At 43.5% G+C, this 12,228-nt stretch overlaps 1 protein-coding gene across 2 annotated transcripts in view; it reads left to right on the forward strand.

Annotated features, from left to right (window-relative positions):
- Window positions 1-12,228, forward strand: part of TMEM241 (transmembrane protein 241) — a 118,152-nt gene that overhangs the window by 55,907 nt on the left and 50,017 nt on the right. For both annotated transcript variants that reach the window (XM_030336630.2, XM_032595380.1), the window contains exons 10-11: window positions 684-719; window positions 3,052-3,086. In XM_030336630.2, the coding sequence (XP_030192490.1) occupies window positions 684-719; window positions 3,052-3,086 (71 nt within the window). The remainder of the gene's footprint in view (window positions 1-683; window positions 720-3,051; window positions 3,087-12,228) is intronic.

The following is a 12,228-nucleotide window of genomic DNA, read 5'->3' on the forward strand; positions in this document are numbered from 1 at the left end:
AAGTAGTGATCCTTTTTTTAGTGTAGCTATGTCCCAGGCAATATTTGGAGCATACTTAAACATGATTCTTTATCTGAGATTCAGATTTATTTGGGTGTCCTATATTTTTACTGGTCAAATATGGCAGCCCCAGGAGCCAGTCCAGTGGCCTGAGAGTTGACATTCCTTTTTAAGGAGGCAAAATACATGTAGAAGATAATCTGCCACAGGTGAACATGTGTGTGATAGCACCAAACTAGGAAACGTGTTTTAAAAATGAGCCAGGGGCGCCTGGGTGGCTCAGTCGGTTAAGTGTACGACTTCTGTTCAGATCATGATCTCGAGGTCCTTGAATTTGAGCCCCGCATTGGGCTCTGTGCTGACAGCTCAGAGCCTGGAGCCTACTTCTGATTCTGTGTGTGTGTGTGTCTCTCTCTGCCCCTCCCCCACTCACACTCTGTCTCTCTCTCTCTCTCTCTCTCAAAAATAAATAAACATTAAAATTTTTTTTTTAAATGAGCCAGGAACTAATTTTGAATATACTCGTTTGGTGTACTCGTTATACCATTTATTGACAGTTTTTAAATGTAGAAACTTAACCACAGATATAATTTATTAGTAGAAGGTGACTATTTTGTGTATGTAAAACACTTCTACTATTTCACATGTTTTATCTTTTTTTTTTCTTTTTTCTCATTCCTTAGTGACATTGACCAGCAGTACTTAAACTACATGTTCAGGTAAAATATAATTTACATTTTCAAAGAACAACTCACGTCTTTCTGGCGCTAATGGATTTTTATTTTCCAATATTTTGATTCTGAGCCGATGTGCCTACCAGAAAGGCAAGCTAAATAATTTGTGAGATGACTTAAAGTCGAGGAAACCAAATCGTAGTTCTGTCCGTAGACTAGGCAAGAGGGACCTCTGTCTGGCTCCATACTTCAGAAGGCCATGCTTCTCCCCATGGCTTATGGAGTCTGTAAGGCTAAGGGGACATTTCTTCCCAGGGCCCATACCCTCCTTTCTAGCCTGGGATCTAGAATTCCCTGCTCAATTGGTCCCGAGCTTGATTCCAAGGCCTCCTTGGGTCTGTCTTCCCAACTCTTTCCTAGACCCAAGAAGTGTCCAAAACCAGGCTGTTAGTGGGGGAGGAGGGTGTGCATGGAGGGTGGATTTGCAGGCTGATGTGTCCACACACAAGCGTGTGAGGCCTCGGTGTGCAGGAAGGAGCCTGGGGTGGAAAGAGAAGGGGGCTCACTGGGAGCCAGGAGCCAGAGGCTGGATCTGTCCATGCGACCACATTCTGATATGAAGCTCTAAGGACTCCAAGAATTCTGAGTTCTAATCCAGGCTTCCAGGTTGTTTTGAAGGTATATTTATTTATTAAGCTAGAATGAAGTTTGAAGCTTGATTTATAATATTTAAATACGTTTTATGGACTGTTGTTCATATACCATTGGCTAAAGCCAAGCAAAGAATAGGGCTCTGTCAGCTAAATAGAATAGCTGCCTAGTGTTTTTGGAGGTTAGTGGTTGCTGACTGGGACCTAACTGAGAAGGAGCATGAGCTCTGCCATGGAGAGCCCAAGTTTGCACGAATGCAGTCATGCTTGGGAAGATGACCTGGGCCGGGGATGTGCCTCTCAGCATTTGGTCATGCTGATTTCTGCAGGAAGTTCATCTTAAAACGTTCAACATGAGCTGTACTCTCCATCTGCAGATAAAGCTCATAAATATCAGTTTATTAAAATGCCTTTTTTGAAAGGATCCACTCCAAGCATGGCTATAGGCCTCTTTTGTACTCTGCTGAAAACAATCATTAGTTCCACTCTGCCCAGACATACCAGCAGCCTTTTCAAGAGATTCTTCTGAAAATGCAGAAGGCTCTTGATGTTTAAAATGTTTCCGTGACATCAGAACACGCTGGCAGTTCTTTTTCTCCCCAGAACTTATTATAGTCTGCTCGAGTGGCAAAGGAATAAGGGGATGGAAAAGTGAGCCTCTGTGATCCCTGACTCATTCTTCTGTCAGCCCAGCTCCTTCTCCTCCAGTAAGGACACTCATTGCCTGTGAGCCTGGTGCCAAAGGCTTCCTGGCTGGGCCTGCCCCGCACCCCACTGAAGAAGCCACGATTCTGTTTCCAAGGATTTCAGTACAAGTGATGAAGATATGTGAATCAGAACGAGGGCTGCCGTTCAGTTTCCTGTGGGCACTGGCCACTGAGGCCATCAGCACCCAGAGAACTGGGATCCTTCAGATCCCTAAGGCAGCTGTGCTGGTCTGCCAGCCAGAAGCTCTGCCTGACAGAGCCAACAACTGGTTTGATCTCCCTTTAAAAAAAAAAAATGTAAGCTTATTTATTTTGAGAGAGAAAGAGAGAGAGAGCACAAGCAGGGGAGAGGCGGAGACAGAGAGAATCCCAAGGAGGGTCCATACCGTCAGTGTAGAGCCCAACGCAGGGCTTGAACTCATGAACCACGAGATCATGACCTGAGCTGAAGTCGGACGCTTAACCGACTGAACCACCCAGGCGCTCTCCTGGAAAGTCTTTTTAAGTAGACTCCATGTCCAACGTGAAACTTGAACTCATGACCCCGAGATTAAGAGTCACGTGCTCTACCGACTGAGCCAGCTAGGTGCCCCCTGGGAATTTAACTTACCCTCTACAAATTTAATTTTGTGGCAAAAGTAGATTCAGCTCACACCCAACAGCTATTTTTTTAGATTGCAGCCTATTTGTAATTCACAGTTTGCTTTGTTTAGCTTACAAATATTCTTGGAAGATTAGGTGAGTGTGACAATTCTTGGTGGCATAGATGACCTCAGAGTGGGGCATAGATCCTCCGTCCGTCACGGGGTACGTTCAACCCTCTTGTCAAAATCTGAGGCATCTTGGGAGATTCTCACCCTCTCACTGACAAGTTGGATTTAGGTAGAATGAGACCATTCAGTGCAGATAATTTGCATTTAGGCTAATTTCACTCTTTCCAAGTGGAATGGGTGGAAATGTACGTTGTGATTTTTCAGTGCTGGGAAAGACTTCTTCACTGCTCTGCTGTTTCTTTTTCAGTGTGGTGCTTCTGGCAGTTGCATCTCATCCGACAGGTAAGTCGGACTGTTTTATGTGGCCCATTCAACCCAGTGCTCTGACACCGCACCCTCCCTGCCCCCTTATTATCCCTAAGGGACGTTTTGTAAGAGAATGTGGTTTGCCTTCAGGATGGAAGCTCAGGGGTTAGGCACGGCCCACATACTTGAACCTGGTCTCGAGGACCCATTGTGGATTTATCGCCCATGAATTTATTCTTACCCTTTCTTCAATTTTGTTGTCTGTGTTTTCATCTGGTGTGGTCTCAGATGTACAGACAGGCTTATTATCTGCCAGATAAACTAGTGCTCACCTTCTCCACTTCTAAAGTTCCTTCTTCAAACATCCAGAATCGCTCTTCAATCCTAGTGCTAAAGGATTTGGTCAGAAAGTTTAAATTCACCCTGCTTCTAATTGACCTCCTTTCATACCTTTTTATCGTATATTAGCCTGCAATATTCAAGATTCCTGATTAAGGAAGTCAAGTTTTAAAGCTTACCTTTACCTTGTTGCTGCCTTGGTTACTCTATAGTGGTTTTTCAGATTCAGGAATTGCCCACAATACTCTATTCCATTGTGGTTTTTTACCATTTTGAAGTTGGTGCCAAAGATAACGAAATAGTATCTGTGTGCAGTATGGCTGGAAATACATGTTTTCTTGGCCATGCTCCTTAAACTAATGTTTGTTGGCCATTTGCTGTGCATGAGACATTTCCCGAGCTCTCAGAGTCTCAGTTAAAATGAGAATGGTAAACCGGGTTGTTTCTAAGGCCCTTTCTAGCTCCTATGGTGCCCAAAACAATGAAAGGTTTCTGTTGGTGCTTTTAGCTGCTTCAGACTCTGAATTAGTATCTTGAGGGAACTGTCGAGAGTGACTCAGTGTTTCTAGATTGTATGTGACCCATCCAAACCGTGCCTCATGAGGATAATTTGAATTACCTTTTTCTCAATGCATTAGTCTACACTTGCCCACACTGATGCGCATCTATTTTCTGCCCGTTCCCACAGTCTGGTGTTATCTCCAGACTCTGAGGTTTGCTGTGGAGTGCTCTCTGCACTCTCATGTGTTGAAAGCCTATCCTTTGTAAAATAAAAATCATATGGACCCTGGTGTTGACCCTGAACAATCTGCTCACCCATACTGCTGGTTGTCTGCCTTTACATGCGCTCTTGTCATTCTTTTGCACGGCCAGGAGGTTGCCACCCACCAGACATTGCAGAGCCCCCTAAGGAACCTCCCCTTTGAGATGTGTTTCGGTCAAAGCCTTTGGAAAGTTCGCTGGTTCTGCTTGGTTTGCATGCTTATTGCTCCCTGAGTGATTACTGATGGATTTGGGCGAATGGTTCTCACCTCAAGAAATCCCTCAGCCTTTCAACCAAGAGGTGATGCTTGTTCGTTGTTACTCATGATTCTCAGAGCTGGAAGGAATCTTAGTGATTATCCTTGGTGCCATCATATTTTACAAATGAGGAAATTGAAGCCCAGAGCAGTTAAGGGATATGGCCGAGATGGTGCAGGGGAGGTGAATAGCAGAGAGAGACTGGAGTTTAGGTCTCCTGACCCTTCTGTCAGGTTTTTCTTTTTAAATGCTTCTTTTTCAGTGATTCTACAGTTTATTATAAAGTCTCTGGAGTGAGTGAATACCTTCAGTGTTACTAAACTTCCTTGTGGAGCTTCTCTTGGTTTTGAGAGTTTTTGGGGTGATAGTGGGGTTCATGGGGGTCTGGAGCCCATGACCAAGAAAGAATTCTTGAAGACATCTTTGGTGCAAAAAGGTGATTTTACTCAAGCATGGAGACAGGACCCGTGGGCAGAAAGAGCTGCCCAGGGACCATGAAGAGAGACTGGTTATATACTATGGAGTTGGGGAGGTAAAGTCCATGGGAAGTTTCTAGTGAGCTTTTCGTATGCTAAAGAAGACTCCCAGAATAGTGGAGGCCTAGCTATTGTCAAGCTAAGGTTGTTTTTCCCTCTAGCAAAGCATTAGCATTAAAACAGTAGGAAGTTCCTGGAAAAACATTTTACCCTGCCAGCCTCAAGTGTTTGTCAAGGGGCTGCAGGTTATAAGGAAATTTAGTTCTATCTGCCATTTCCTTCTGCCTTTGATTCCCACATCACTATGGAGGGGTAATGGAGACTTAGGTCCTGCAGGACTATGATCTCTATCAGTTAACCATTTGTTTTTTCCCTTTCCTTCATTCTTGGGCAGCCAAGGAGTGGGAGGAATATCACACATATCCCACCTGGGGGTTGGGGGGTGGGCAGGGCTGCGGCCTGTCAGCTTGCCTTATGCTCCCTCATCAGTTTGAGGGCCATTTTGTCTACCAGTTTCTGAGCACAGTGATGCTGGTAATAGTTTATACGGTTTGGCCAGCAATCCCACATTTCATCTTGAGTTATTGCTAAACTTTTTAGGTCAATGCAAGAATATCTTGGGCACTTACTTACTCTCTGGGAACACAAAGTGGTCAGTAGCCTATGGTTGCAGAATGGCCTAGGCAGAAGAGTAATTTAAAATAGGCCCCTCGGGGCACCTGGGTGGCTCAGTCTGGATAAGCATCAGACTTTGGCTCAGGTCACGATCTCATGGTTTGTGAGTTCGAGCCCATGTCAGGCTCTGTGCTGACAGCTCAGAGCCTGGAGTGTGCTTTGGATTCTGTGTCTCCCTCTCTCTCTGCTCCTCCTCTGTTCATGCTCTCTTTCTCTCTGTCTCACACACAAAAAAATTAAACATTCAAAAAAAAATTTTTTTTTAAATAGGCCCCAGATTTTTTTTTTCCAAGGTGATGAAAGTGTTCTGGAATTTGCTGGTGGTGATGGTGTACAACTCTGTTAATATGCTAAAAACCAGTGGATTGTACACTTTATTTTTTAAAATGTTTATTTATTTTTGAGAGAGAGAGAGACAGAGAGAGAGACAGAGAGAGACAGCATGAGCAGGGGAGGAACAGAGAGAGAGGGAGACACACAATCCGAAGCAGGTTCCAGGCTCCGTGCTGTCAGCACAGAGCCCAACGTGGGGCTCGAACTCATGAACCATGAGATCGTGACCTGAGCTGAAGTCAGACGCTCAACCAACTGACCCACCCAGGAGCCCCTTTAGAAGGGTGAATTATATCTCAATTAAAAAAAAATGTATAGGGCATCAAAAACAAAAACAAATCGCTCTTATTTGAGAACGTGTTTAGAACTCAGTTATACCAGAAAAAGATATTTACAACAATGAATTTTCCTTCAGATTATATTCAAAAACAACAACAACAACTGAATGGACGTCAGATACTCACCCCCATTCCTTCTGCAGGTTTTGACTGCACGGTACGGTGAATGGCTGAGGATGAGTCTGTGGTGGGCAGCTCAAGGAGTTGTAACTCCCATGGGGTTCATCAGAGAGAGGCTCCGTACGCTTCCCTGGAAGGACTCCTGCATGCAAGTTTGTGCATTGTGGTTTTCAGGTAGTGGAGGTGATTATCTTTGCAGGGGCCAGGTAAAGAAAGTTGGGCTCCTGAGAAGGATTTTGCTGGCCTGTGAGACTGGCTGTGACCCTGGTGTCAACAGCTGAGGTGGCCTTGGCCTCCCTTGCTGCAGGTGGCTGAGGCTCCCAGTGAAGGGATGCCCCAGAGCTGTAGGGTTCAGGAATCCTTCTGGCCTCAGTAGCCATCATAGCAGGGCTCTGGCAAAGGCCCCGGTGAAGGTGTGTGTGTGGGGTTATATACAAACTGGTGGCAGCCTTCTGGAAGAAGCCCAAGATTTCCATCTGTACCAGCACCAAGTTCAGCTTTTAATACATGAGTGGCCCAGGGAAACACTGTAAAACCACACCTACTTCTGTGTTGTGACGGTACTCTGCGTGTGGTCACCACAATCCCATTTGCTGCTTAGAACTTCTACAAATTGTGTGCCAAGGGGCCTTAAAGATGTGTGTGGCCGTTTCTCTTTTCACCTCTGGTCAGTGGAGTGCCATTGACTTGAAACCTTAGTATCAAGGGGCTGGCCCTTAAGTGCCTGCTTGACTCGGGGCTGTTGAGTAAGCAAAACAATCCTGACTAGAGTAGGGAGGCTGCTTGTGAAAACCACATGAAAGTCACTGTCTAGGTTTTGATTCGCTTTAACTTTTCGAAACTCTCAGGGTTGCCACACACTGTTGTGGTCTAGCCGAACAGTGCCCTGCCCTTTGAAGTTGGGCAGTGCACAACATGAGCAGCTGTAAGCAGCGACTTGTTGCTTCAAAAAGCACTCAGGCACAGTACAATGGTTATATTTGTTTGGTAGAGTGGATAACTCAAGCAGATAGGTATATTAAGGTAGAAATCTGGTGTGAGAGATGATGGAAGCTCAGAATCTAGAAGAGAACCAGTGGATCAGTTTTTCTCAGCTTTATAAACCCAAGTCATTTACCCTAAACTCTTTGATGGGTCCTGGTGATGTTTTCTCATAGCAGTCTACAATTATTACAGAGTTTAAGCAAATAAAACACCTGAGGAAAATACCTCTCCTCCAGAGGTATTCGAGGACTGCTGTGATGGGGGAGCTCCAATTCCTTCCAATTCGTTAGCTTTCTCATTGTACCCATGAGTAGTCTAGCCCATTTTTAAATGAGAACAACCCTTTATTCTTCCCCACTTGCTTATTACACTTTCCATCTAGAATGTCCACTGCAGGGCCGGAGTGTCAGGAAGGGCATGTTCCTGATTCCCTGCACCTGCACCAGTTGAGACCCAGTTAAGTCTCAGGGCCCATGGGTACAGTGTTTTTATGAAGAATCTGTTAACAATTGCTGACATTTCTATTTTTATTTACTTTTTTAAAGTTTATTTATTTTTGAGAGGGGGGAGGGAAGGAGAAAGGAAAAGAGAGGATCCCAAGGAGGTTGTGCACTGTCATCGCAGAGTCTGATGGCGGGGCTTGAACTCACAAACCGTGAGATTACGACCTGAGCCAAAATCAAGAGTTGGATGTTTAATCGACTGAGCCACCCAGGAGCCCCAACAATTGCTGATATTTTTAAAGCATGGCTTTCTTCCCTTTGGTTTCCTTTCACCTCTTCTTTTTTTTAACTTGTATCTTAATTATTTAGTAGTGCTTTTAAAACATTAAAAAATTGAGGTATAATTTACGTGTATGAAATGCACCTATCTTGTGTATGGCTTGGTCAATTTTGACGAATGTATACACCAGTGTAGCTTACTCCCATCAAGATATCGACCATTTCTGTCACTGTAGGAAGTTTCCTCTTGCCCCTTCTTCATTGCTCCCTTCTCACCTAGCACCAAAGCCACCATGATCTGATTTCTGTGTCCATAGATAAATTCTATTTATTCTAGAGCCTCATATAAATGGAAGCACCCCGAAAGTATTCCTTTGTGTCTGGCCCTTTCATTCAATGCAGTGTTCAGAGATTCATCTAGGTTCTTGTATGTATCACCAGTTTATTCCCTTTTATTGCTGAGTAGGGTGCTAGCGTGTGAACATACCTAGCAAATAAACATACCTCCTTTTGTTTATCCATTCACCTGCTGATGCTTACCTGGGCTGTTTCCAGTTTTTGGCTGTTGTAAATAAAGCTTTCATGAACATCCTTTTTTTTAATATAATTTATTTTTTAATTTACATCCAAGTTAGTTAGCATATAGTGCAACAATGATTTCAGGAGTAGATTCCTTTATGCCCCTAACCCATTGAGCCCATCCCCCTCCCACAACCTCTCCAGTAACCCTCTGTTTGTTCTCTATATTTAAGAGCCTCTTGGGGCACCTGGTGGCTCAGTCAGTAAGTGTCTGTCTTCGGCTCAGGTCATTATCTCGCGGTTCATGAGTTCGAGCCCCGTGTTGGGCTCTGTGATGACAGCTCAGAGCCTGGAGCCTGCTTCCGATTCTGTGTCTCCCTCTGTCTCTGCTCCTCCCCAACTCACACTCTGTCTCTCTCTCAAAAATAAATAAACATTACAAAAAAAGATTAAAAAAAAGTCTCTTATGTTTTGTCCCCCTCCTTGTTTTTATATTCTTTTTGCTTCCCTTCCCTTATGTTCATCTGTTTTGTGTCTTAAAGTCCTCATATGAGTGAAGTCATATGATATTTGTCTTTCTCTGACTGACTAATTTTGCTTAGCATAATACCCTTTAGTTCCATCCACGTAGTTGCAAATGGCAAGATTTCATTCTTTTTGATTGCCAAGTAATACTCCAGTGTGTGTGTGTGTGTGTGTGTGTGTGTGTGTGTGTGTGTGTACCACATCTTCTTTATCCATTCATCCATCGATGGACATTTGGGCTCTTTCCATACTTTGGCTATTGTTGATAGTGCTGCTATAAACATCGAGGTGCATGTGCCCCTTCGAAACAGCATACCTGTATCCCTTGGATAAATACCTAGTAGTGCAATTGCTGGATTGTAGGGTAGTTCTATTTTTAATTTTTTGAGGAACTCCATACAGTTTTCCAGAGTGGCTGCACCAGCTTGCATTCCCACCAGCAGTGCAAAAGAGATCCTCTTTCTCCGCATCCTCGCCAACATCTGTTGTTGCCTGAGTTGTTAATGTCAGCCATTTTGGCAGGTGTGAGGTGGTATCTCATTGTGGTTTTGGTTTGTATTTCCCTGATGATGGGTGATGTTGAACATTTTTTTCATGTGTCGGTTGGCCATCTGGATGTCTTCTTTGGAGAAGTGTCTATTCATGTCTTTTGCCCATTTCTTCACTGGATTATTTGTTTCTTGGGTGTTGAATTTGATAAGTTCTTTATAGATTTTGGATACTAACCCTTTATCTGATATGTCATTTGCTAATATCTTCTCCAATTCTGTCAGTTGCCTTTTAGTTTTGTTGATTGTTTCCTTCGCTGTGCAGAAGCTTTTTATTTTGATGAGGTTCCAATAGTTCATTTTTGCTTTTGTTTCCCTTGCCTCTGGAGACAAGTTGAGTAAGAAGTTGCTGTGGCCAAGGTCAAAGAGGTTTTTGCCTGCTTTCTCCTTGAGGATTTTGATGGCTTCCTGTCTTACATTTAGGTCTTTCACCCATTTTGAGCTTATTTTTGTGTATGGTGTAAGAAAGTGGTCCAGGTTCATTCTTTTGCATGTCACTGTCCAGTTTTCCCAGCACCACTTTCTGAGGAGACTGTCTTGATTCCATTGGATATTCTTCCCTGCTTTGTCAAAGATTAGTTGGCCATACGTTTGTGCGTCCATTTCTGGGTTCTCTATTCTGTTCCATTGATCTGAGTGTTTTTGTGCCAGTACCATACTGTCTTGATGATTTCAGCTTTGTAATACAGCTTTGACGTCCAGGATTGTGATGCCTCCAGCTTTGGTTTTCTTTTTCAAGATTGCTTTGGCTACTTGGGGTCTTTCTGGTTCCATACAAATTTTAGTATTGTTTGTTCTAGCTCTGTGAAGAATACTGGTGCTCTTTTGATAGGGATTGCATTGAATATGTAGGTCGCTTTGGGTAGTATTGACATTTTAACAATATTTATTCTTCCTATCCAAGAGCATGGAATATTTTTCCAGTTTTTTGTGTCTTCTTCAATTTCTTTCATAAGCTTTCTGTAGTTTTCAGTGTATAGATTTTTCACCTCCTTGGTTATGTTTATTCCTAGGTATTTTCTGGTTTTTGGTGCTCATGAACATTCTTATACAGGACTTTTTGTCTCTTCTTGTCTTTTGGACAAATACTTAGAATTCTGTGTCTTAGAGTTGATGTAATTTTAACTTTTTAAGAAAGTGCCAATTTTCTAAAGTGTTTATACCATTTTACACCCCTACTCAGCAATGTCTGAGAGTTCCAGCTGCTCCACATCTTCACTAACATTTGGTGTTGTCAGCCTTATTTTAGCTAGTCTTTGTGGTCTCTTGCTAGTGCTTTTGTATGAGCTACCCTTCTCACTCATTCCCGAGTGACTAGAAAGATAAGTGGTTTTTTAGATGCATAGGATGGGGCTTTGGGACACACTTTTGGAGTACTCGGGACATGGTGGTAGGGATTGGGTAGGTCTCTTTAGTTCTGGCCCTGCCACCTTTCCCCCTTTGGGCACTGGGTTTGCTTCTTGGTGAATGAAATCCACCTCCCCCTCTAATCTTTCAACCTCATGATTCATGCAGAGGCTTCAAGAATCTTGGAACCTTGCTTCCCCTTGGACCATTTTAAGCACTAGTAGAGAAGAGAAGTTCTTCCTTTGCTTGAAAGTGTGCATTTCGTATTTGTACTGAGCCCCTCTGTTGTGTGTTCAAAGGGAGAGAATTTCAAGGACCCAAAACAGAGAGAGAACCACAGGAATCTGACCCAGAAATGACCTTGTTACCTGGTGTGCCTCTTGCTCACGTGTGAGATGAGAGCAAGTAGCACTAATTACTTCTTGGAGCTGACCTTCCATTTTCCTGCCAGTTCCGAGGGCTACAATGTGGGGAGAGGAAGTTGTCTTGATGTTCAAATATCAGTAAGTCTTGAGTGTGGTAAGATTGGGCCACACTTTTCACCATGGCAGTTTCATGTTCTGCAGTCTTCAGAGAATTCGGATTCATTCCCTCACTCAGAAAGTCAGCAGATTTTAACTGGAGCATAAAAATGAAGGTTCATGTTGTGATGAGCCCCAGGCATTGTACGGAAGTGTTGAATCACTATATTGTACACCTGAAACTAGTATTACATTGTATGTTAGCTGGAATTTAAATAAAAACTTAAAAGTGAGGGCTCAGTTAGAACTTTATTGCCTAAGCTGCATATTGTTGCCACAAACTATGTTTACGACTGTTGAACTACTTAATCTGTGCTTAAATTGTGCAGTTCACAATCGCTGGTGCAGGAGTGGTCTTTTGAGCATCTTTACCAATTTTTTAGGTCCCTGAATTTCATTCTACTGAGGTTGGGCCAGCCAGCCACACACTGCCTCATTTTCAGGGCCATTTGTCATGTGGTCATTAACCTTTGCTCTTTAGAGGTTGGCACGCACCCTCTTTGTTCAAGAACTCTAGTAAAAGACAAGGCAGGCTGAAGGCATCAGAGGGGAAGCATGTGGGGCAAATTTGAAATTAAAGACCAGCATAGCCAACTGGAAAGTGGAACATTCTCTGCAGGGGAAGCAAGAGGAGTTTAGGTGTTTTGGATACTTTTGGTTCAGTAGTGCTTATTATGGGTTGATCCTAACACAGTGGATTTGGGTAAGGTA

The sequence above is a fragment of the Lynx canadensis genome, chromosome D3 (genome assembly GCF_007474595.2).
Source record: "Lynx canadensis isolate LIC74 chromosome D3, mLynCan4.pri.v2, whole genome shotgun sequence".
Taxonomy (NCBI): domain Eukaryota; kingdom Metazoa; phylum Chordata; class Mammalia; order Carnivora; family Felidae; genus Lynx; species Lynx canadensis.